Source organism: Micromys minutus, assembly GCF_963924665.1.
Source record: "Micromys minutus genome assembly, chromosome: 22".
NCBI classification, from domain to species: Eukaryota; Metazoa; Chordata; class Mammalia; order Rodentia; family Muridae; genus Micromys; species Micromys minutus.
The window spans coordinates 24,626,108-24,648,562 of NC_137957.1; the positions used below are offsets into that span (position 1 = coordinate 24,626,108).

The 22,455-nt window shown below is 40.4% G+C and overlaps 1 protein-coding gene across 2 annotated transcripts in view; it reads left to right on the top strand.

The window, feature by feature from the left end:
- SYT1 (synaptotagmin 1) overlaps positions 1 to 22,455 on the top strand; it is a gene marked incomplete at both ends in the record, with an annotated part of 183,956 nt that overhangs the window by 85,100 nt on the left and 76,401 nt on the right. For both annotated transcript variants that reach the window (XM_080934966.1, XM_080934967.1), the window contains one exon: positions 16,241 to 16,358. In XM_080934966.1, the coding sequence (XP_080791092.1) occupies positions 16,241 to 16,358 (118 nt within the window). The remainder of the gene's footprint in view (positions 1 to 16,240; positions 16,359 to 22,455) is intronic.

Sequence of the window (22,455 nt, forward strand, 5' to 3'; positions counted from 1 at the left end):
TACTGACTTTCCTTCATTAAGATGTGATGCTACCGTTGACAACAGAGTGCCATTACAAATAAAGAAGAAAGCTGCTGTAGCTGAAAAGTCGTAATTACATAACATATGCTGTTTTAAAACTGTCTTTGGTCGTCATTTCTCATAAAAATCTGTGCTTGCTTTACATAACTGAAAGCTCCTGCCATCCCAGCAGGGCCCCTCCAGCTGCCAGTCTGAAGGCATGCACAATGAAGCGAACAGCTACCTTTGCTGAGAAGGGCTTGCATTCAAATTTACGTCATGCCTGTTTGGTTATCAACTCTGGTTTTGCTAATGTGATTTACTGACATGACACGTTCATGCAGGGATCCACCGAATCCCCTAATGATGTTCAGTTTTCTTAACAAAAAAAAAAAAAAAAATGCCAGTGAGCTCTCCCCTAGGCAAACCAGATGGAAACAAAATAGTTTCTGCAAAATGAACAATTTGAGAGATCCTGAATTCCAGATGTACTTAGAGACGATCATGGCTCCCAGTGTAACTCGGCTGCAACATGCTGTAGGGTTAAGATCACGTGTGAAGTACACTAATGAGATTTATAACCTTTAAGTGGGAATGAATGAGATCAGATCTCTACTTTAGAGACAGAAGTCAAAAACTGAAACGGAAAGAACCATGCTGGTGAGACCACGAAGAGCCGCACTTGAAAAGGGGCTCACCTGTCACCTTGAACCAGTTCCTTCTTACCTAGATGTCAATGAAGTCCCTCTGTGTCAACATCTGAGTTGTAGCATTAAGCTAAAAGCATGTATTCAAATTCTCTAAGCTCCATGTCTAGTTGCCACCCATATTCTCTCATCGGTGCCAGAAATCTGAACTGGATAGACTGGGCATGCCAACACTGCTGCTTCTCCTCCCTGTTGTCTGACTGTCCGTTTCATAATGACACTGCCAAGCTCCCAGGTAGATCAGACTGTGACATGAAAGTAGGCTTGCTTTCCTCCTGTTTCTTTCCAGTAAAGAGTGCACACGATCCCCACCAAATGCCTTCTAGATATCAGTGAGTCCCTCAGCTGGGACTAAAATGGTGGTCGTCACAGTTGGGTTGTTACCTTGTCTTAATCCAAAACTATCTCTCAGCTACAAGAAACATAAGGAATTTAAGGGAGGACATTTTGAATTCAAATATTATTAAAAGGGCCATAAGCAACATGATACAAACAATAGAAACCTATCTCAAGTTCTGCAGGCTGGAAAGTAAGCACTAGCAAATTTGAAATTTGGTGTCTCGTGAGGCCCTGATTTCTGGTATATGGCTTTAAAAAAAGAAAAAAGAAAAGAAGAGAAAAAGAAAAACCACTAGTTCTTATGTGGAGGGACAGAGATCCCTCCGGCCTCATTGTCCATAGTAACGATCAATCACATTCCCTCGGATTTGGCTCCTATGACCTAATCCTGACCCCAAGGCCTCACTGCCTAACCTTGGAGTTAGGATCTCAATTCAGGGAATTGTGTGGTTTCTCCAACCTTCAGGCCAGAGAACAACTATTCAGTTGCCCAAGCACTGTACCTCAGCTACTGGGTTATCAAGTGAGGACTCTTTTCAACTCAACAGAGGTCAACCAAATCTAACTCTAAGGCAATTCTTCTACATCTGTGTGTAGCTCAGGGACTAAACGTCAAAAGTCAAGGATAAAACAACAACTGGACTTGGGAGGGGGTCCTCTTTCTTGAAAAATGATCATTCTCCTGACATTAACCTAGAATGTCACCATCAGCAAAATGCTTGGAGTGCAAACATGGGGACCCGAGTTCAATCCCCAATTCCTGTAAAAAAAAAAAAAAAAAAAAAAAGCCAAGTACAGGGTCAGTGAGAGATTCTGTTTTAAACAATAAGGAAGAGGACAACTAAGAAATTAACCCTAGGTCTTCATGTGCAAGCAAGCATTCGTGTGAACATATAAATGAGCTGGCATAATTACATATGCACCACACACATACCAAAGAAGAAGAAATACAAAGGATATTAGTGCCTTTCACTGATAGAACAGGATTAGCATCTCCAGGCTTTTTCTATTTCGGTTCCATTTTGTTACTAATGGTCATTATAAAGGGCAATAATGTCATTATATGTAAGTCTAGTGCCAGGTTCTCTGTAACCATCAAGATAGGCAAGTTTCCAATGTTGTTTAAATCTGTCCAGCTTCCCTACTCTGAAATGCTGTTCTCTTTGCCCCTTTTCTACTTATTTCCCCTGACCATCACCTTCCTGGTCCTTATTCAGTGGTTTTGGCTTTTGCATCTTTCCCCAAAAGTCTGATTCCCCAAAGCATACTCTCATTTGCAGATTTTTCTTTAATTAGAAACTCCCACTAAGAACCATACAAAAAACATTTAATTATCAGCTGTTTATCTAGATAGCTCTATTTTATATGACTGCACATAATTTTGTTTCCCCCTGTATTTCTTATAACCTTGACCAAATAAGTCAAACCTTTCCTTACTCTAAGCCTCCAGACCAAAAATTTCTCTTTTTCTATTGTTCCTAGGCTAAGACACAATCTCTCTTACCTCTAGCTTTGTGCTGACCTGCAACTCATGGTTGATGCCAATTAAAGCAATCTTGGTCAAAGCACAGAGACAGCAGCAGAGTCAGAATCAATCAATACAATGTCCTGGGAATTTGGAAAGGTGCTGCAGCAACAGGGAGAGAGGAGGGACATGCTTTACTGAGAATGATCAAGGAAAGATGTACTAAAGAGATGACACATGAGAAAGTAAGGACTCCAGAGAAAAAACAAAGAAGGGGAAGGCAGCCTGCAGAGGGACTGCTGTCAGAGTACCACGGGGTCTTGTGAGTTGCAGCTCTCCTTGACTGGTTTCCTGCAACTGTGTTTGGATTTGCTTTCATGTAGCACTGTTTGTTCACGTGCATGTGTACATGCATATACATCTCCTTTGTGTGCTTTCATAACACTTCCGTGGCTTTCCCATTGATGTCTGTGACCTTCACCCTTCACCCATCATTGTCTCCATCAGCTGCCCTCTGTGTTTCAAATGTCTTTTCAGGGAAGACCACCCTTTCCAAGAGTCTCCCCCAATATCAGTTTTATGTCTCTCCAAAAATTCTTCCCATCTCTTGTTGCATAATCCTTGAGTGTGAAGATTAGGAGATTCAGAGGCCTTCACAGGGTTAGCTAGTTTGACTCTAGCAACATAGGCTTACACCTAACAATGTTTCTCTTGGTAGCCTGTTCTCCCTTGTAGCTAGCAGCCTTCTTTGATTATTAAGCATCAAGAAGCCACAATCTGGGCTGGTGAGATGGCTTAGCAGCTAAGAGAACGTCTTGTTCTTGCTGAGGACCCAGGCTTGATTCCCAGCCCCCCCATGGTGACTCACAACTGCAACGCCAGTTCCCGTGAATCTTCTGCCCTCTTCTGGTCTACTAGGGCACTGCAAGTACATGGTGCACTGATAGACATGCAGACAAAAGACCCATTCACATAAAAATAAAACTTTTTTAAAGGAAACCACAAACCACTCCCATAAGAGGGCCTAGCCTCCTGCCCCATGCTGTTAGAAACACTTTATTGTAACGTTTCTTTTTTCTGGCCATAGTTGATACAGTCTTTTCCATTATATAGTGTCTGCAGGCAGAACTTTCTCAGCCCCTTGTGCTTTCTACCTCCAAGTCTTTTTAAGCTTTTCCTTTTCACTCTGTGATCCTTTCCTCCCTCTTATCTCAGAGTCTCCTTTATTTCTTTTTCTAGAACCTGGGTTTCACCATAGAAAGCCTGTTATTTATGTCTCCCTTTCCCTTTCCTTCCCTGTACTTCTTTTGTGTGTCCAAATGCCCTGCCTTGACTCCTCTTTATTCCAGTTCTTTCTTTTCCCCTCTGGAGACTTCAAACACAGGCCTCTCCATTCCCAGGTGGCACTATTTCCTCTACATATCCATCCTCTTTAGGCAATTTTATTTTAGCTTTTGCTCTCGATTTGTCTAAAACCCTGCTGCACCTTCAAAAATGATTCTTGAAAGAAACATAAATAACACCTAACACTGTTCAGTCTTCTCCATACAACCATCCACACCAAAGCTCACCTCTCTCCGGGCTACTACATACCCTTCCTGTCTTCTGCAGTACCTCATGCTACTTTGCTGTGTCCAAGATCTTAGGGTCCTTTCTGTTCATGTGATCCGTGGCCATAGATGCGAAGGGCATGACTGGCTGTCTGAGCAACAACCAGGGCCTGTCTGCTCTGGACAAGGGTACAGTATCCATGCACATCTCCATAGCTTTCTGTCTCATACTTGGCTGTTGGCCCTCTTGGCTCTCTCTGCTGCTCTTAAGTTTCCATACACCATTGCTGTGTGTCATTTCCTATGTGGTTGTCCCATTTCCTACATCCCTCTCCAGTTCTGCAGAGCAAGCTTTTGGCTTTAGCGTGCCTGAGGAAATCACTAAACCTCCTGATGCTTTTCTTCCCACGCAGCCTACAGTATACCTTTCCTTCCCCTGGGGTTCACATCAAGCGCCATTTCTATGGAGACAATGGCCGAAGCTGCCTCTGCCTTCTCCCCTAGGTGAACTAGTAATTAGAATCCCTCCTCACAGTCCCAGGTGGGCAGCAGCCCACAACCCTTGAAGTGTTCCCACAGCTTCCCTCCTGTGCCCAAGTTATTGATCTCCCTTATCTCCTCTTCCTTCTGGCTTCTCCATGGAAGATGAAACAGAAAGCCCTGCACTTTCTCCTTAACTCGTCCTCAGACTTTTCTGTCTTTTCTTCCTTTTTCTAGTTGTTCCTAGTGCTTTGCCTCCATCATTTTTCCACCTTCTTTAAAATTATAGGGTTCCTGTGTGCCATGGCTAGACCCCACAAAATAAGATAAATTAAAAAATAAAAACTGTTCCCTCTCATCTCCTTAAACTACCTTACAGTGACTTCACTCTCCAAGCCAGCCTCCATGTAGCTTGGTTAGCTTCTGGTAAGCTCTTTTTCTCATTTTTTTTTTTTTTTTTTTTTTTTACTTTTGTGGCTTTATGATCTCCCTGGCTCACAGGTGAGCCTTACCCAACCTCAAGGCAGAGGAAGCCACGATCTGTTGTCTATTTTAATAAGAGAACCACTTGCTCAATGCATGACCAGGAGCTGGGGTGCTGAACACATACTCTTCCTCATTCACCATCTCTCTGTGACCGCTCTGTGATGGCTCTGTGAAGCAACAGCATCGCAGAACCACATGGGCAGTGCCTGCATTTCCTCCTAGGCACCAGTATCCCTGAATTGGAAAGGAGAATGTGTCCTTTCGATAGCATGACCCCTTGGTTTCTGGTTTTTTCCTCCCCCCCATGAAGATTTCCCTCCCAATAATAGCTCCTGAGCTCATGAGGATGCGCCTGTAGTAACAGCTGTGGGAACAAAACTTCTGCAGACAGTGCCGTGCTATTGTTTAGCGTGGTTGGTGAAACTTCTGTGTTACTCTGTGGGTCAGCCTACGTATCAATTATCCAGATGCCTTTGCACTAGAGGTGACCCTTTGAGGGTCACAGTAGCAAGCAATGCCCTTTTCAAGGGTTGTCTGGCATCGTTTTCAAAAATGCTTCTAGACAAGGAAGACATTTCAAGAATGGTCCCCTTTCTGACATGCTTACATAAAAACCCCTCTTGGTGGCCGCACTGGCAGTCTGCACTTACTCACAAAGGTCTGTTCTCGTGTCTCAGAAGAGCTGAACCACATTACATTCTAATAAAGTGAAACTTTAGTTCCCATGTCCCGGATCTGAGAGAAGCCCCTTCACATCCCTTAGCATTAAAGTTGGGCCTGGAAAAGACAGAATAGTGGAAGTTGAGTCCGCATCAGAAAATCTAGGCTGAGAATCTGAAAGGCCAGAGCAATGTGAAAAGGTTTGTCCTAGGCACCTCACGCTCTCACTTCAGTGACACGAATCTACCCATCCTGTTCTTAGCAAAAACCAGCACTCCAAGGCGGAGGTCACCTACCCCTTTGCCAGATCTGCCCACTTCCACTCCTGAGTCTTCTGACTCAGAACTGTCAACTAAATCTAACACCACGCCAGAATCCAGTATTACCCACTAGGGGGCAAAGCACTGTTTTGTATTACTTTAAATGCTTGAAGAGATCTAATTTTTTTAGCTAAGAGGAAGGATAATTAGATTTTAGGTACCCGGGCACACTACAATATGAATCTTCTTTAACTTTTTAGAAATTAATTCACTTATTTACTTCAAATTCCAGCCGTAGTTTCCCCTCCCAGTGTTACCCCCACCCCACTTCTCCTATCTTTCTCCTCAGAGAAGGGGGAGGGGGTCCAAGGACATCACCCAGCCTTGGCACATCAAGTTGCAGTAGGAACGGAGAATCTTATAACTTCTTAAACTTTAGCTTGTTGTAGGCTTTATGGAGGGGTAATTGAGAAAAATTTAATAAATATGTATAAATGACATGCCACACCCCACAGGACACCGTGAGACATGTAAACATCTCAATGAAACTGATTAACCCAATCGCCCACACATTTATCACTTTTTGTGGTGAGGACAGTTTGGGTAGCCTCTCAGCGAGTCTTAATATCATTGTTAACTGAGTCACCATGCTGGAGAACGGGTCCCCAAAAGTTTATGTGTGTAAGACTCTGTGACCCTTAGCCACTGGGTCCTGGTCACCATACTTCTCTGCATTTGACACTTTGGGGGGGCATGCAGTGTTTTCTTTCCATAACTGACACAGTTCACTTCATGTTATGTCCTTCAAGCTCATCCCTGTCCCAGGAAGGAGATTTCCCTTGCTAAACAATTGTTCATTGTCTGCACAGATGATTGAATAGGTGTTTAATGTGCCTGAAAATATAAAAGTTAATATATTTATGGTTTACTTTGATACTTCAATACACACATGCACATTATTATATTGAAATTTAGGTTAAAGATGTCTTTCTTCTAAAACACGTGTAGCATTCTTTTCTGGTGAAGGCATCCAAAATTTTCCTCAAACGTTTAAAAATATACATTATCATTATGTGTAGCTAGCCTGCTATACACTCTCATAGCAGACTTGCTTAATCTCCTCGGACTGTAGTTTAACAAGCCATTGTCTAAGCTTCTATGGCTCGACACCTTCTACTCCTCATGCACCATTATCTGTTGATTGAACACTGCAAGTGCCTCTATCTTCTCTACAGAATCCCTTTCTAGTGCATGTCTCTCTCTAGGCACTTAGAACTCTTGTTGACTCTAGCTTTGTGCTTGATCACTCCATCAAAGGTGGGCTTTTTAAAATCAAGGACAAGCTTTAATCAGAATTTGTTCCTAACACTTTGCACAGTGACTAATATCCTGAGAATACAATAAGCATTAAGGAAATTAATGACAGGAATAAGTTCATGTTTTCCTCATTTTCTACAGCCCATAAACGGATCACTAATCACACTTCTGAAAACAATGTTAAAATTCATTCAATACCATGCTTCTCAAAACAATGTTAAAATTCCCTCAGTTCTTTGTATTGTGTCAGGATATTAGCCATATAGTGAGTTTGAAGGTAACTAAGGTTATGTAATTATCCAGGGTAGGCAACAGTCACAGATCCACAACAAAATGCTTAGATGTAATTGTATAGAAAGGAGTACAGTTTTTTTTTTTTTTGTTTGTTTTTTTTTTTTTTTTTTTTGATAGTGATGTTGTGGTTCACTGGTATATCGACATTCTAAGGTTGGAGATTCAACTCTGCTTTATTAACTCAACAGGAATCCTAGCTCTGCATCTTCTGCCATCTTCAGCATGTAGCTGTCAAAGCCACTTAGAGGCCATTGTCACACAGAGGAGAGATCCTGGGTAGCAAGTTTAGGGGACTGGTTCCATAAACAATGCACATCACTCCATTTGCATTCAAGTAACTAGGTGACATCTGAATTTACGAAAATCATGTGCTGTACATGTGGTCTTAACAGAGTGTCCAAGAACAGAATGGTCTTTGATGAAGAGCTAGCCATCTGTCCAGAGCTGTGCGCTCAGTAAACTACGAACCATCCCCTAAATAGGTCCGATGCACATAGATAAAAGCAGATTCTATAGATATCCAAATCCATGAGTGTGAGATCTAATCTAATGTGATAAGTGATAAATTGATATGTGATTACAATCTAAGTATATTTCTAAACCACCCAATAATGGCCTGATTTAGTGTGAATGGGCTAGGTAAGTGAATTTTGAAATGAGGTCAGAAAGATGAGTGAACTTGTCTAACTCAAAAAGGAGCAAGGGAGCAGAATTTGCCAAGCCAAGGTACCAGTTAATGTGAAGACGGGATGCAGGTGACGGCACACTTAGAGTAATGAACAAGGCTTTCTCCATGTAGTATGGAGGTGAGCTTAAGCAGTACAAGAGGAGACTGAGGCAGAGCCAGGGAATAGTGGAACATGCTCAGAACTTGAGTTTTCGTTCCACGGAAGATGGAAGACTTAAGAATTTTAAGTACATTTCCAAAGTGACTGTCAATTCTACGCCAGAAATATATTTAAAGGCAGTGAGTGAGGTATGTGGAAATAAATGGCCAAAGGGACTGCAGGTGGCAAGTTAACAGATCAGACTTCAAAAGAAGTTAGCAGTGGGTGGTAGCAGCCTTTCTCCTGACTGGGGCAGCTAGGTAGATGCTGGTGAAACAGAGCAAGCCACAGTTTGTGATCTCTGAAGAATTGAGAATATCTGATCATAAATACAGAGTTTTGTATTTGAGTCTAAGAGTTACAGGAGAAGTTCAGGGCAAGTAGACAGTTGGACAGATGAGTCTGAAACCTGACGAAAGATGGAGGCTTCAGATATAAACGTGGAAGTCACCGCAGCATCATAAATCTCAAAATCTTAGAAATGCCTATTAATAATAATAATATAATTCTAAGTGATTATGAAGAAAGGTGGGGCTTGAACTAAGCTCTGAGAAAGATGACAAGGGATGGAGAGGTAGAAAAACTAAGCAACTAAGCAACTGCATTGCAAAAGGTAATCAATACAATGAGGAGAAATCGAAGCAGCCGCTATTTAATTCTTTTAATATATTTGGCAGAAGGAAAAGTGTAGTTGAAATGAGATGTTTTAATAATACCAAGCCACACCTATTTGTGGGCCTCTACATTCTTTATGTATACTAACTAATAAATCAATAAATCTAACATGTAATTGAGGCACAAAAGGGTTAGTAATTTGCCCAAGGCTTAGCAGTGGCAGACTTATTAAGTGGCAGGCCTACAAACTGAACCTGATCATCTACCTTCAGAACCCCTGCCGTTCCTCAGTGACTGGGGACTCTCCTATGGCACATTTTCATGTTGAATAAGACATTCCAAAGCATATTTTTGTCTTCTGATAAAATATGTGCACATATGGCCAATATATCTGTATTTATATACAAATGGTATACAGACAATGGTGTGCCTACATACTATGTCATTTAAAACATTTCAATGAAATAAAAGTACGAGATAGAAATAAATATGAAGATGAGTCTTGTATCATCTTCCCTTTCATCCTTGGGTTGCCTGTAACCTCTATAGTAGAGAAAATCAGAAACATGAGCTACAGAAGAGCCTTTCATAGGGATTCTCAACCTGTGGCTCACACCCCACACAGGGGGTCACCTATCAGATATCCTGCATATCAGATATTGACATTAAAACTTGTAACAATATCAAAATAACAGTTATGAAGTAGCAACCAAATAGTGTTATGGTTAGGGGTCGCCACAACCTGAGGAACAGTATCAAAGGGTCACAGCATTAGGAAGGTTGAGAGCCTTTAAGACAAAAGTTTAAGAGTTAAGAATGAGATGGGTGCATTTTGGTTTCTGATACTAGCTAAACAGTTTCCACAAACTTAGTGGCTTAAAATGTGCATTTGTTAGCTCACCATGCCGTGGAGAGGACCACCAGGCAGCTAATACTAGTAGGTAAGTGCAAACAGTAAAATCATGGAGACACATTTGCTAGATAACTCCATAGCTATGCCATCAAGACCCTGGCAGAGAGACCAGGAAAGTGGAATCTACATAGTTGAGAAGTCTCTTCAATACCTTCTCATAGAAACCACCCCTGACCTACCTGGGTACTGTTTTAATGTTTAAGTTTTTGAATTAGCATACAAGTTATCAACTAGCATTATATCATTTTGGAACAAGTATGTTTTAGTAGATGGTCTTTTTCCTTTGCCCCCCCCCCCCACTGCTTTGAATGATACTCCCTCGCCCCCCAGTGCTTCATATTTTTCAAAGTACATGTCCAAACCAAGCATTATTTTGCTGTTTTGTTCGTTGATTTTGTATAATTTGTTGACCAAAGGGTCCCAGGAGCCAATAGATTTCGGTTGAACAAGTGCATGGTGAACTAATGCCAGTGGCTGGCTGGGGCGGCTTCTACTGCCCTTTGCTGAGCTCTTACTTACTTTCAATAGACATGTTGACTCTGTTTTGAAATCCTTCTTTTAATCACACCAAATATCCACTCTGTAGCTGTTAATCATTTCTAATGGGACTGCCTCTATCTCTTACTCAAAATATGAGAAAATTTTGGAAAATCTATCATACCACAAAGCATAAGTCCATTTCTCATTAGATCACTTGAGTTTCACACTGTAAGGAGAGTCATGTATTTTAAGCTGATAAATGGTTCGAGGGCTTTGTTCATGTATTCCTGTGCCTAAAACACTTGTCGTCTGCTTGAGGTCCATTGCTCTTCCGTCTAAGCCTTCATCTCAGCGCAAGTGAAGGCTCTTCCTGTCTGCTGTATGTATTACTCTCTCGTCTCCCCTACTCCCTCTAGCTCAGGTTATAAGAAGAAAACATGTCTTAAAGCTACCTGTGGATATCAGGCACCTTTGGCAAAACTGCATTTGAGATGACTTTGAGAAACTGGTAATGATTATGCATGGAGGCAGGGGGTTATCTCTAATTAAAGTGTCTTTTTCTCCTTAGCTCTGTCACTAGACTCGAGGATGTTTCAGGGTTCCCTTCCCACATCATTTCTGCTGCATCTGTACTGGGGTCAATATGCACTACCTTCTTCCCCATCTGGGCAGGCGCACAGAGTGCACTGCAGCTTAGAACCCTATAGTAGGATTCAGCGATTATTTTGGAGAAAACTGAGTCAATGAAATCATTTAAAATAATGTTTTATACAGTATCTTCACACACACAAACATTCAAGGACATAAACTGTTCCAGTCACCTCAGCAGTATAGTGCACATTTGTACACTGGGACAGATTTACTCTGTATGGCCTGGGTACATTTCCTCACAGCATTCACACTGTGCCCATCTGGCCCATTAGTTGTAAATACTGATTTGGCAAAAATCTTCAGGGATATGAGCATGGTTGTGAGCACATTGGGAACTGAAAAAGTCCTATCACCCACCCAGTGAGCACATTACCTGTTATTAGCTAATACTGCCAGTTATTCCATCCCAATGGCCTTCTTTGGAGAACAGCCAGGCATGGTGGTATATGTTTTTACTCCCATTCCTCCCAGAACTTGGGAGCTAAAGACAAATGGATCTCTATGTAAGTTCAGAGGCACTGTGGGCCCCATAGAGTGTTCCAGGACAGCCAGGGCTAGATAGAAAGACCCTGCCTCCAAAAAAAAAGTGTCATGTGAACATTTTAATATTGTTCAAATGAAGAATATGCAAATAGTCTAAGTTTCTGTTTTTGAACAATTAGACCTCCATTTATTTCTCACCTCTAAATAAACTCCTAACCTTGGGGCAAAGAAAATCTACTCATCAGCGTATCATTGCCAGTTGAACACAGAGAAAAATCTTCTGGCAATTAACATAAGTAGACTATGTCCTTTTAAAATGGCATAGCACTGAGTCACTTTCGGAACCTTTTAAAAAGCCATTCAAAGGCAAATTGTTTCCAAAAAAGTTATCAGAACTTAGCCGGTTTTCAAAGGCCACCAAAGCAAAACCCTTTTTTACATAGAAAAATGAGGCCCGTCCTGTAAGACCCATGAAAAACTTTCATTTGCAATCAAACCTTTTTGTCCATTGGAGATGACCTTTATTTTAATATCTATAATGCTTTTCAAAAAGGAAGGGATTTGTGCAGTTTGTCCGTAGAATCATTAATTTATGTCTGCTCTATTCTGTGGCTGATTTAAAAAAAAAGAAAGATGGAATTATCAAGCTTCTCAGAACAAAAGAACCTTCTGATTGTCAGCTCCAAAGTTTAAAAGAGCAGGTTAATTTCTCTGAATCTCGCAGTAGGAACTTTCTAACACTAACTGGCAGCTTGCACCTAGTGATCAAGGCAATTCACTAAAATAAATTATACATAAAGCTGAAATCCCTAATAGTAATGAGGCCCCTTCATGAGATAATCATACCAGCAAAAGCATTCATCTGTCAGCTGCTACTCGGCAGGATCTTGAAAATATCGATGGCAGAACTCTACGTGCAGACAGACATGGTTTCTAGCTTCGAGGCAGAGTGAGAATGGCAGTGGACCCGTGCTAGGCACAAGGAGAGGCGTCCGGCAAACCCATTAGCTCACCTGTTGATTAAACTGGAGGCAGCGTTAACAGATCGCAAACATCGGTGCTGTTTCTAAAGCAGCAGACCAGTGAGCTTCCTTTCCAATACACGCAGCCCAGAACAACTTAGAAGACCCCATTATATTTACACAACAGTAACAGATTCTAGTCCTTGCACTTCAAGAGTCTACAGGTGGCAACTGAACTTATATACACAAAGAGGAAGAACTGGACTGCTGGGCACCATGCTTCAGACTCTCCCAAACATGAGCTCAGCCATCCACATACAGTCTGCTTTGGGATTTGTAGGGGCTAAAACTAAGGAACTGTTTTACTTGGGTTTTTCAAAAGTCTGACAAGATGGGGTGAGAGCTTCATTTCAAAAGCAGTGGGGGCTGATTAATGGTCGGCATGGAGTATGGGCAACGAGTCGAAGGGGTGGGATAGTGGAAGATGTGGTAAGGAGAGTGGCGAGTGACATGCTGGAACTCATGTTGGAGGAAGGCAGTCAAGGCAGGTTCTGATGCCAGTTAAGAATAATGAGAATGACTCAGCCTGATACACATTCACATCTACAGAAAAGGGCAGGTCAAGACTTAGGTGTCAGAGGGTGACACTAACAGAGATGGAAGTTAGCCTCTAGGAAAAGGTCTTAGAAGGAGCAGTTAAAAGAGAAGGCATATGCTGAACATCAGTTTAGAGAGATCATTTTAAATGAGAATGAAATATAAGGTAAACCATCAGTGGGATTATTACTTAACATCATTTCACAGATAGTGTTAAATGATCTTGCTTCAGTGTCTCACTGAGACCACCACCTACCTGGCGTTCTGTAACGGGTAGTTCTCAAGTATCTACTTATAAAATGGGCAGAGTAGCACTCTCTTCATGTGCGTTTGAGGAAATTGTAATTGTTAATGTGTCATAAGAATCCAAAATGGAGACAGGTCATAAAAATGTGGTATTTCTTGCCTTCTCCCAGGCAAGAGTTTTCCTCCATCTTGACATCATAAATTATACAAGTTGGGGAGGAATGGTAGCTAGCTTTAAAACAGCTGTTGATCAGGAGTAATTAAAGCTTTGGAACGTCATTTCAGTTCATTCATGTAAAAATAATATTTAATTTGCCATACTGGTTGATAATTTTTATGAGCAAATAAAAAAATTCCATGTTAAAGCCTCTAAATTAATTCAATGCAGATCTGTAAAGAGTTTTAAAAATAAGTCCTTCTCTTCCTCTGTACCCTAAAATATCCACATTTGTTCTTTTACGAACTCATTTTTCATCCACCCCAGAGGCTTAAAACTGCAGTTAATCTCACACATTCCTCCTTTATCCAAAATGCTGAGCTCTCTTTTGAAGCTAAATAGTACACAGAATCTTTAGAGTCTTTTAAATTCTTGAAGTGTCTTAAGATTGACGAGTGAAATGATCCTGCAAGAAAAATGACATGACATTTCTTCACTTAAGACAACTGTGGCACGTCATGCCTGTATCCCTCAGATGAGCAGTGGAGTCAGAGGTCCAAGGTCATCCTTGGCTGCAGTCCGTGTGAGGCCAGACTGATACATGAGTGTTTGTTCCAAAACATTGCTAATGAGCTATATGACGTTCTAAAAGTTACCTGCAATTTTGAAGCTATGGGATAGAAGAAGGCTGAGTATTGAAAAGAAAAATGGATGTTTGGAGTGAGACAAAAATATAGAACTGAGCTTATTTTAGCACCCTAAGCTATTCGCCGAACCCAGTAATGAGCTATGTAGAGATTTATGACCTAGGACAGCATAGTCATCTCTGGTCTGCCTGGTGAAGGAGTGGGAATAGTCTAGCCTGCAGTACAGTGAACTTACCGAGGAGAATCATGAATAACACGGAGATTCCTACACACAGAGCCAGCCTCCAAATGACCATTTTAAGTAGTAATCTTGTCAATGTACATTTCTCTTCTCTCACCAAGTTTAGAGGAATCTGGCTCTCTTTTGAATTCCTTTCTAAAATACTAATTCCAAATACTATTTCTAAAAATATACTGTATTTTCAGAGACTTTGAAAAAAAAACATATTCTACGAACTTACAATTCTGTCACTTAGGTGTCGGGGTGACTAAGCATACGGACTAACTGTGTCATCTATGATTGAAACATGGATAGTTCCAAAATGTCTTTGTACTCATGTTTTGTGTCAGGGTGGGGTATTGTGATATCCATGCAAGGACCTTGTCATTAGGGAAGGCACAGACAGGTGGGAGAATTCAACTGTCTATACAGGAATATGAAAACAGTGTTCTTATCAACCTAGAGGCGTGTTGTCAGACACTACAGATTCCACATATAGGAGAATTGAGCCCTAAACACATGTGGTACTCTCTCCCTCCCCTCTACTCACCTACACAGAAAAGCAAACAAACACAAAGACATACTCGTTCTTCTATGGAAGATGGAAATAGTAAGTACCCACACAGAAAGGAATTTCATTTCCTGACACATTATATTGAAGGTGGTATTTTCACAGTGGAGCCTGGCTCATGGAGCACATGTGTCTACCTAGAGATGAGGCTAAAATGAAAAGACCTAGGGTATCAGTAGTGTCTATACCCATCCCTATGTTACAGGTCTATCTAAGAAGTCTGACATGGGTATGTCCCTCTTCAGAATCAAAACTTATACTTGGGGAGGGAAAACGTTAAGAAACGAGCTTATTTTACAGGTCAGATGGCTGTCAGGAACCTCTCCTATCTCAGGAAGTGGGCACAACATTATCTTTTATTATTTTTATTCTCTCCCACCCCTCACCCATTGTGAGTACTTATACCATATGTGTACACACACACACACACACACACACACACAAATTATATTCACATTGAACAGCATGGTTGTTAACTGGAATAGAAAATAATAAGTAACCATAAAATCTCCCAACATTCCACTTAAGAGAAGACAGTAAACATGAGTCCTCTCTGGGAAAGGACCTTTTTTATGGCATCATCATTTTCTGATCTGGATAAGTTATTCTGAATCGCCTGATTACAGAATTGCCAGATGTCCTTTGGGCATGAAGTATGGTAGCACTGAGATTCCATGAGGATCTTGGAGTCCTTGTGCTATGGTGCCGTTTACCAGCCTGCTACTAGATTATTACAAGTTTACGGATGGAGGCAAAGAAAGCCTTGTCTTAAAATGACTAAAACCAAAACACACAAGAACTCATACCAGAGTGATGTGAATTTCAGAATTTTTCAACAATAAATAGAATTTAGCTAAACAAAGTTGTCTTTCTTCCCAAGTCCCTAAAATAGGCTTTTATATATAATCTTATTTGAATGGGGAAAAGACAAAAACTGTATGGGTTGATTCTAATTTTAAAAAAATAAGCAGTACAAAGCTTTTTAATAAAGCAAGAGGACTTGTGGAGAGTTTTGCAGTATTCAGTACCATCTCAAAGACGGTCATCTTGGTCTCATTTCCAGAATTATACACATTCTTTTGGATATTAAAGAGTGTAAATGGTCTTTTTATTCAAAAGCTGAATTAGATAATCTTGAAAAAGAAAAGACTAGTATCATATGAAATGACCACTATAAAAATGCCCATGGACTTCGTGCGAAGTCTTCAGACTAATTGTCATAACCATCCTCTCAAAAAAAATTGCAATATCTAAGACCAAACAGTTCAATTTCACTTGAAAACTCACAAATTTGTCTGTATTGGTTTTCATAGCAAGAGAAACTGGGTGACATCTGCTTCTCCCTCCGCTACGTCCCTACTGCCGGCAAACTGACAGTTGTCATTCTGGAAGCCAAGAACCTGAAGAAGATGGATGTGGGTGGCTTATCTGGTGAGTGCACAGTGGCTATTGATTGTTGGAAACGTCGTTTCACCGTGGGTACCACACACAGCACTCATGCTGCAGCTCCCACTCCTTAACTGATCACAGCTCTCCTCCCCACAGAGCTGGAAGCAGTGTCAGAATTCAGCCAATGCAGGGCCCCAGGAAGCCTCTCTCCGTTTATTGAAATTGGCAAAGAAGATGAAATCTATTTTCCTTCTCCATAGCCAAAGTATCAGCTGTCATTTCTATGTCATTGAAAGCTAAAATTTGGGCTCCTTACTTGAAAGGCAATGCCTGTGACAAATTACAGTTTTGAGGATATTTTTTAAATACCCTCAGTATTAAAATTTCTATTTTACCTGAGACTTATTAATTGGGTATTTGCTAATCTGACATGATTTTTATAATGCTTTCATAAAAGACAGTATTTCAAATCTATACAACTGTTTTTGTCTAAGAAGAAAGCCAGGGAAAGTTTGTATAATTCTTTTAACACCACAGTTTAAGACTAGGGTGGAAGAGAGTGGGATTTGGGTTTCAAAGTTCTAAGTAACCCAAGCCAGACATAACAGTGAGTAATGGGAACTCTTCCACAAAGCAAAGTCAGCTCAAGGACTCATTGCTTCCAGGTCTGAGCATAATTTTTTTTTCTCCTCTGTATGGTTAAATCAATTATAATTTTAATGTTCCAGTAAATCATTAAGGTGTGAGGGACTCTCCTGACATGCTACAAGGTCATCACAAATAGATCATAGTTGTCATTGTTTCTAGTTATGGAACTTCAACAGACATGACTCTTTATTCTAAGATTTTTCTGATGAAAAAGAAATAGACACATTCTAAACATCACACTGTTGTAGCACAGTGAGTTTATACTGTGAAACAAAACAGCTAAAAACGGTTAAGACTGAATTCTACCCAGTGACTTAACCGTCACTTCATGCTATCTGCATCCGTTTCTCTGTGAATAGGAGAACTCGGAGAACCTGTATTCTCCCGTGTCACTAAGACCCTACTTAATGTCTTACTTCATGTCTAATGGTAAAAATTTAAACCTTTAAAGCAATAAGCATAGTCCTTCCTAAAATATGTAAAATGTCTTGTGTGCTTTTTTGTAAAACAAATGCATAGAAAAGTAATAAAAATTGTGTGATTATAGTTTACTTCCAGATCTGTAATTAGTATCCTAAAAAGACTTTAGAGAGCTTTGACTTCTCTCTTCCTTTGGCTAAGTCGCCCTGTCCCATTAGGAGTGTATCTGTAGCACTGAGATGTGCTCCAAGCACTCCGGACCTCCATGGGAGTTGTCTCCTTGCCACCTCTGTTCATTGCTTCCCTAGTGTCTAGCCTAATGGAGCTCCACAACAGCTTCTAGCGACCTTGTTCTGGCTTTCTTCTGGGACTTATAGAGGACTTCCCATCACCATGGACAGCTGCTTCAGCTCATCCTTCTCCAAGACTGCTGTCCCTTTCTGTCTGACCTCTCTGCCAGCCTTCTCATCTTTAGGATGTGCAGAACGGAAACATCTAGCAGGATCCATCTTTGTGGTTATGGTCACAGGCATGTACATGAGCTTACTACTAGCAACCCAAGCAAAGAGAAGCACCAAGGACGACTCCCAGCCTGTCACAGTAGCTTAGCATTGTGGCATAAAAGAGGCACACCCAAAGGTTACATCTAGTTCGGTAACCATCAGTTAGTCTTTTTTTTTTTTTTCCCTAAAGAAAGACAGAAAAATTATAGTAGCTTCAAAACCCACAGAACCTAGATCCACCCCCATATTCGAATTACCTGCAATGATTATAATCATTAACAAACCCTAATTTTAAGGGCTTCCTGCTGCCCGTAGAATTAAATCATAATTACGCTAATCACCTAATGTAGACAGTTTCAAGCTATGCTGTTCTGCATCTCATTTTAGCCAATGGACCAGCACAGTCATCTCATCGAAAGCCATGGAACATGCTCTGTCTTTAACACCATCTAGCTAAACCCTCCTTGTTCTTCAGGCCCAGCAGAACTCTTTCCAGTTACCCAACCAATGTGTATGGTGACTCTACGGTGAGTCAGACATGACGCTGAGCAGTGGGGTTCACAATCGTGGATAAAACAGTCCAGAGACCCTGCACCCTGCGCAGTTTTCACTTTCATGTAAAATGAAAAAGACAGACAATGAGCCAAGAAATTAATAAAGCACACCCTGAGGTGCCATAAACTTTAGGTAGAAATGAAACAAGGAAGTCAGGTAAGCCATGTTTACTGAGTAATTTTTTTTCTTTTAAGGAGCTCAGGAAAGATCACATGAGTGGGTGACATTCCAGGTGACAATAGGGCAGAGGTGGGGAAATAAGCCAAGGGTCCATGTGGGAAATCAGAAGTTTTCCTGTGGAAGGAATGATGTAGGAATGCCTTTTCTGCTCTATCCAGCACAACCAATCTTTGTCTTTTAAAATTGCCACTAGCAGCTTGTTTACAGTCCTCAAACACCAGACTTCTTTCTCACTAGGCTGTTCTGTATTTATGTCTCCTACAATGCTCTCACCGAAGGGTGGTATTGCACATAGCTACAGAATGAATAATGAATGATTTACAACAGAGCTGTGGTCTGAAAAACAAGTCTTGCTTTTCAAATTTGCTTAACCCATTTACCATTAAAGCAACTTTAAGTATGTGAATGAGTTGCCTCAGAGTAAGAGGACCTATGTACAAAGAGAACCATAAGATCTCATTCCAAGAGATTCAAATGCCAACCTACATTTGCCAGACACGGCTTGTTAACTGGACCCAAAGCTGGCTCTTGTGCCAGAGCTGAAACCATACTCAGCCATTACTAACAATCTGATCTGTTTTGAGGTCTTAAAGCTCAAACTCTCTATGGCTTCTAGCACAAAGCCACACATGTTGACATTGGACAGATGATTCCTTTCTTCTAAGCTTCCATTGACAAAGTAGATGTGCTAATCAGACTCCACTAGTGAGCATGTTAAAGTTAAGTGCTTACCAAATATCACTGGGACTGTTTCAATTAGTAACTTCACCAAAGCTGGAAAATGGGAAATCAGTGGACCGTCTAGCCAGCTGCTTGATTTTTGGGGGAACAGGGGAAAAGGGGGAGGAACCTGACACAACTCAGCTATTTGATAGACATGCCAAATCAGTTCCAGACAATCAGGAGGCCAGGTTTTCTACAGGCTCAGAGTGAGTTCAAAGTTAGCAACAGATCAATAAAACCTGAAGAAGTAGACATTTTCAAAATACTTTTACTTTTCTGGCAAGACCAGGCAATTTCTCTCTCACTGTGTTTATTCAAAATGAACAGCATAAGGCTTTTGCCTGTATCACACATCCACATTGCAAATGATCAAAGTTCCTGCCCTTCACCCTTACAAAGCAAGTGTAATTGAACTATTCATAATTCTGCAGCAGATTGACTTTTTTTACATTTACTCATTCATTTGCAAATTTTTACACAAGAATTTACACAATTCTACCCCATCCCCGACCCCAACTCCTCTCATATCCTCCACTCAAATTCCCAGCCTCATCTTCCTTAATTATGATACCTGTATATGTAAATACAAATGTACACATGTACTAATTAATCAATTAACTAATATGTAATTGATTAATTAACTAATCCTAAGCATGAATGAATCTCCCTTTTCTATTTTCTGTTCATGAATATTATAAAAAAAATATTAAGTTTTGAGAAAGACAAGGCATTAGAGGATCTGAGTGTTCCTTACTCCTAACATGAACTATTTCTAACATATCATTTAGCTTCTCCTATGTACCCATCTTCAAGATGGGGTACATGGCTCCTAGGGGCCTCCACTATCTGGAACTGAAACACAAAAGTCCTCGGAATAGGTAAGGCTAAAAATGTTGTGAGTAAGGGTTGTTGAAAATTAGAGCATTCTTAGAAACTGGGGAGTAAGTCAAAAATCCCAGGAAATATTCTCAATTAGCTCTCCATTTCTTGTCCTGTCAAAATCACAAGTCAATTCTCTCTTCTCATCTGAGGCTTCTGGCAAATCATTGAACAGAACGTTGCACCACAAGGCTGTTCTCACCCTGGATCCCTGTAGTGAGCACATATACCATCCTTATAGACTATTTTCTGTCATTTCCCTATGAAAAAACTGTGACCATATAAAAAGGGCTCAAAAAGGATGCAGTCCCAATCCCTTGATAAGGCTTAAATTTACCCAAAATTTTTTGAGAGACAGAGACAGCACAGCAAGTACTGGGGAAGGAAGGTTCAAGAAACGCTGTGTAAAGCATCTGCTCCAATGGGGCTAATGAAATCTAAGAGCAAAGGAAGAAGCTAAGAGAGGGATCAGATGTAATAGCTGCTGACCAAGGTATGGTTAAAGCAGTGGCTCTCAACCTATAGGTCACAACCCTTTTGGGGGTCACATGACCTTTCACAGGGGTCATGTACCTGATATCCTGTATATCAAATATTTGCATTATGATTGATAGCAGTAACAAAATTACAGCTATGCAGTAGCAATAAAACAATTTTATGGTTGGGAGTCATAACTATATTACTATATTTAACTGTATTAAAAGGTCACAGTATTAGGAAGATGTATAGCCACTGGTTTCAAGTGTTCCCCATTATAATTTTTCTGCTTTATTTAGACCATGTCTTCTTCCATTATCTTCTTCCAGGATATCCACCTCCAAGCTTACCACTGGCATTGTGACAAGCCAGTGATTTCTAGGACACAGTGTTCCCAGAACTCATGCTGCTGAGGCAGGAGGATGTCTTTTACTTCCATAATGAAATCCTACCTCTGAAAAAGGAATTCATTTGATTAGCAAACAAATAAATGAATGAATAAGAACAAAATGCCTAGCTACAGGAGATATCTATCCAATTAAAAAACACAGTGGACTTCAGGAAGTTGATGGAGTAGAGAGACTGATGCTGTAAAAGATTAGTGTGTGGCCCAGTGAGTTACACACATGCACACAAATACACATATACATACATACAAATTCTTTCTTATCAGTTGGTATATATTAATTGTTTATTAATTTGTTCTTAGTCTACTTTCCCATCATCCTTCAAGTATAATTTAGAAAATATAACCACATTTAAGTACTCACTCATGTTCAAAAGAAACAGCTAGCTCACCTACTCCCAGATATCCATTAGAGTCAATATAAAACCCATGATCAGCAGAGAGAAATTGTTCCTTCAGGCAAAATTTATCAAGAGCTGACATTTTGACTGGCTTGATTAGAATCATCAGGAGACGTGTTAAAACAAGAACCACCTCAAACCATTTTCTAGGGGAGAACCTACAGTTTTAAACAAGGCCACCTGTGTTTCTAATTCATCTCAAACTCAAAAAATAAACAAACAAAAAAAAACACTTCAAAAGCTTAGATGGTACATGATTTTAACTAAGGTTTATATCAGACAAGTCCTAAGATAGAATTTTGTTATCAATAATATGGAAAAAAAACATACCCTTTGACTTATATACAAAAATTTTCTCAAAAAGGTTATATTTCTTTTAGAACTCTAGTGTTTCCTTCCTGAAAGTGTGAATTCTTTTTTCTTTTTCTCCTTCATCTTTCACTGGAAAGGGGAGACAGAGGCAGATGTTTCCTTTACGGGTTCTGCAGTCATTTCCTAATGCCCTTGACCTCCTTCCTATGTGTCCATCCATTGGTAATGAAAGCATTATGAAGAAAACTGCTCCAAATTCAATTGACTTGAACTAAAAGCCACTAGTCTGGGAGCTAGGCCAATAAATAAACAGGCAGAAACTTATTTGAGCCAATTAGATAGGGATATGCAAATTAATTGGCCATATCATCAGGGTCAAGCAATAATATGCAAATACGCTGGCTTCTTATTGAGCTAATGGGACAGGAATGTGCATAATAAGTTTGGCAGTGATGTCAGAAGCTTCATCATAATTTTAGGCTTGAATGTTACAATGTAGAATTAATTCTGCAACATTTCAAAATGCTTAATTATAATGCTGATAAAAATAATAGGAAGCTCTGAGAAATGAACAGATTGTTCTAAAAAGGAAATGACAATTCTTGAAATGGCATGGTTCTAGAAACGGAGTTATT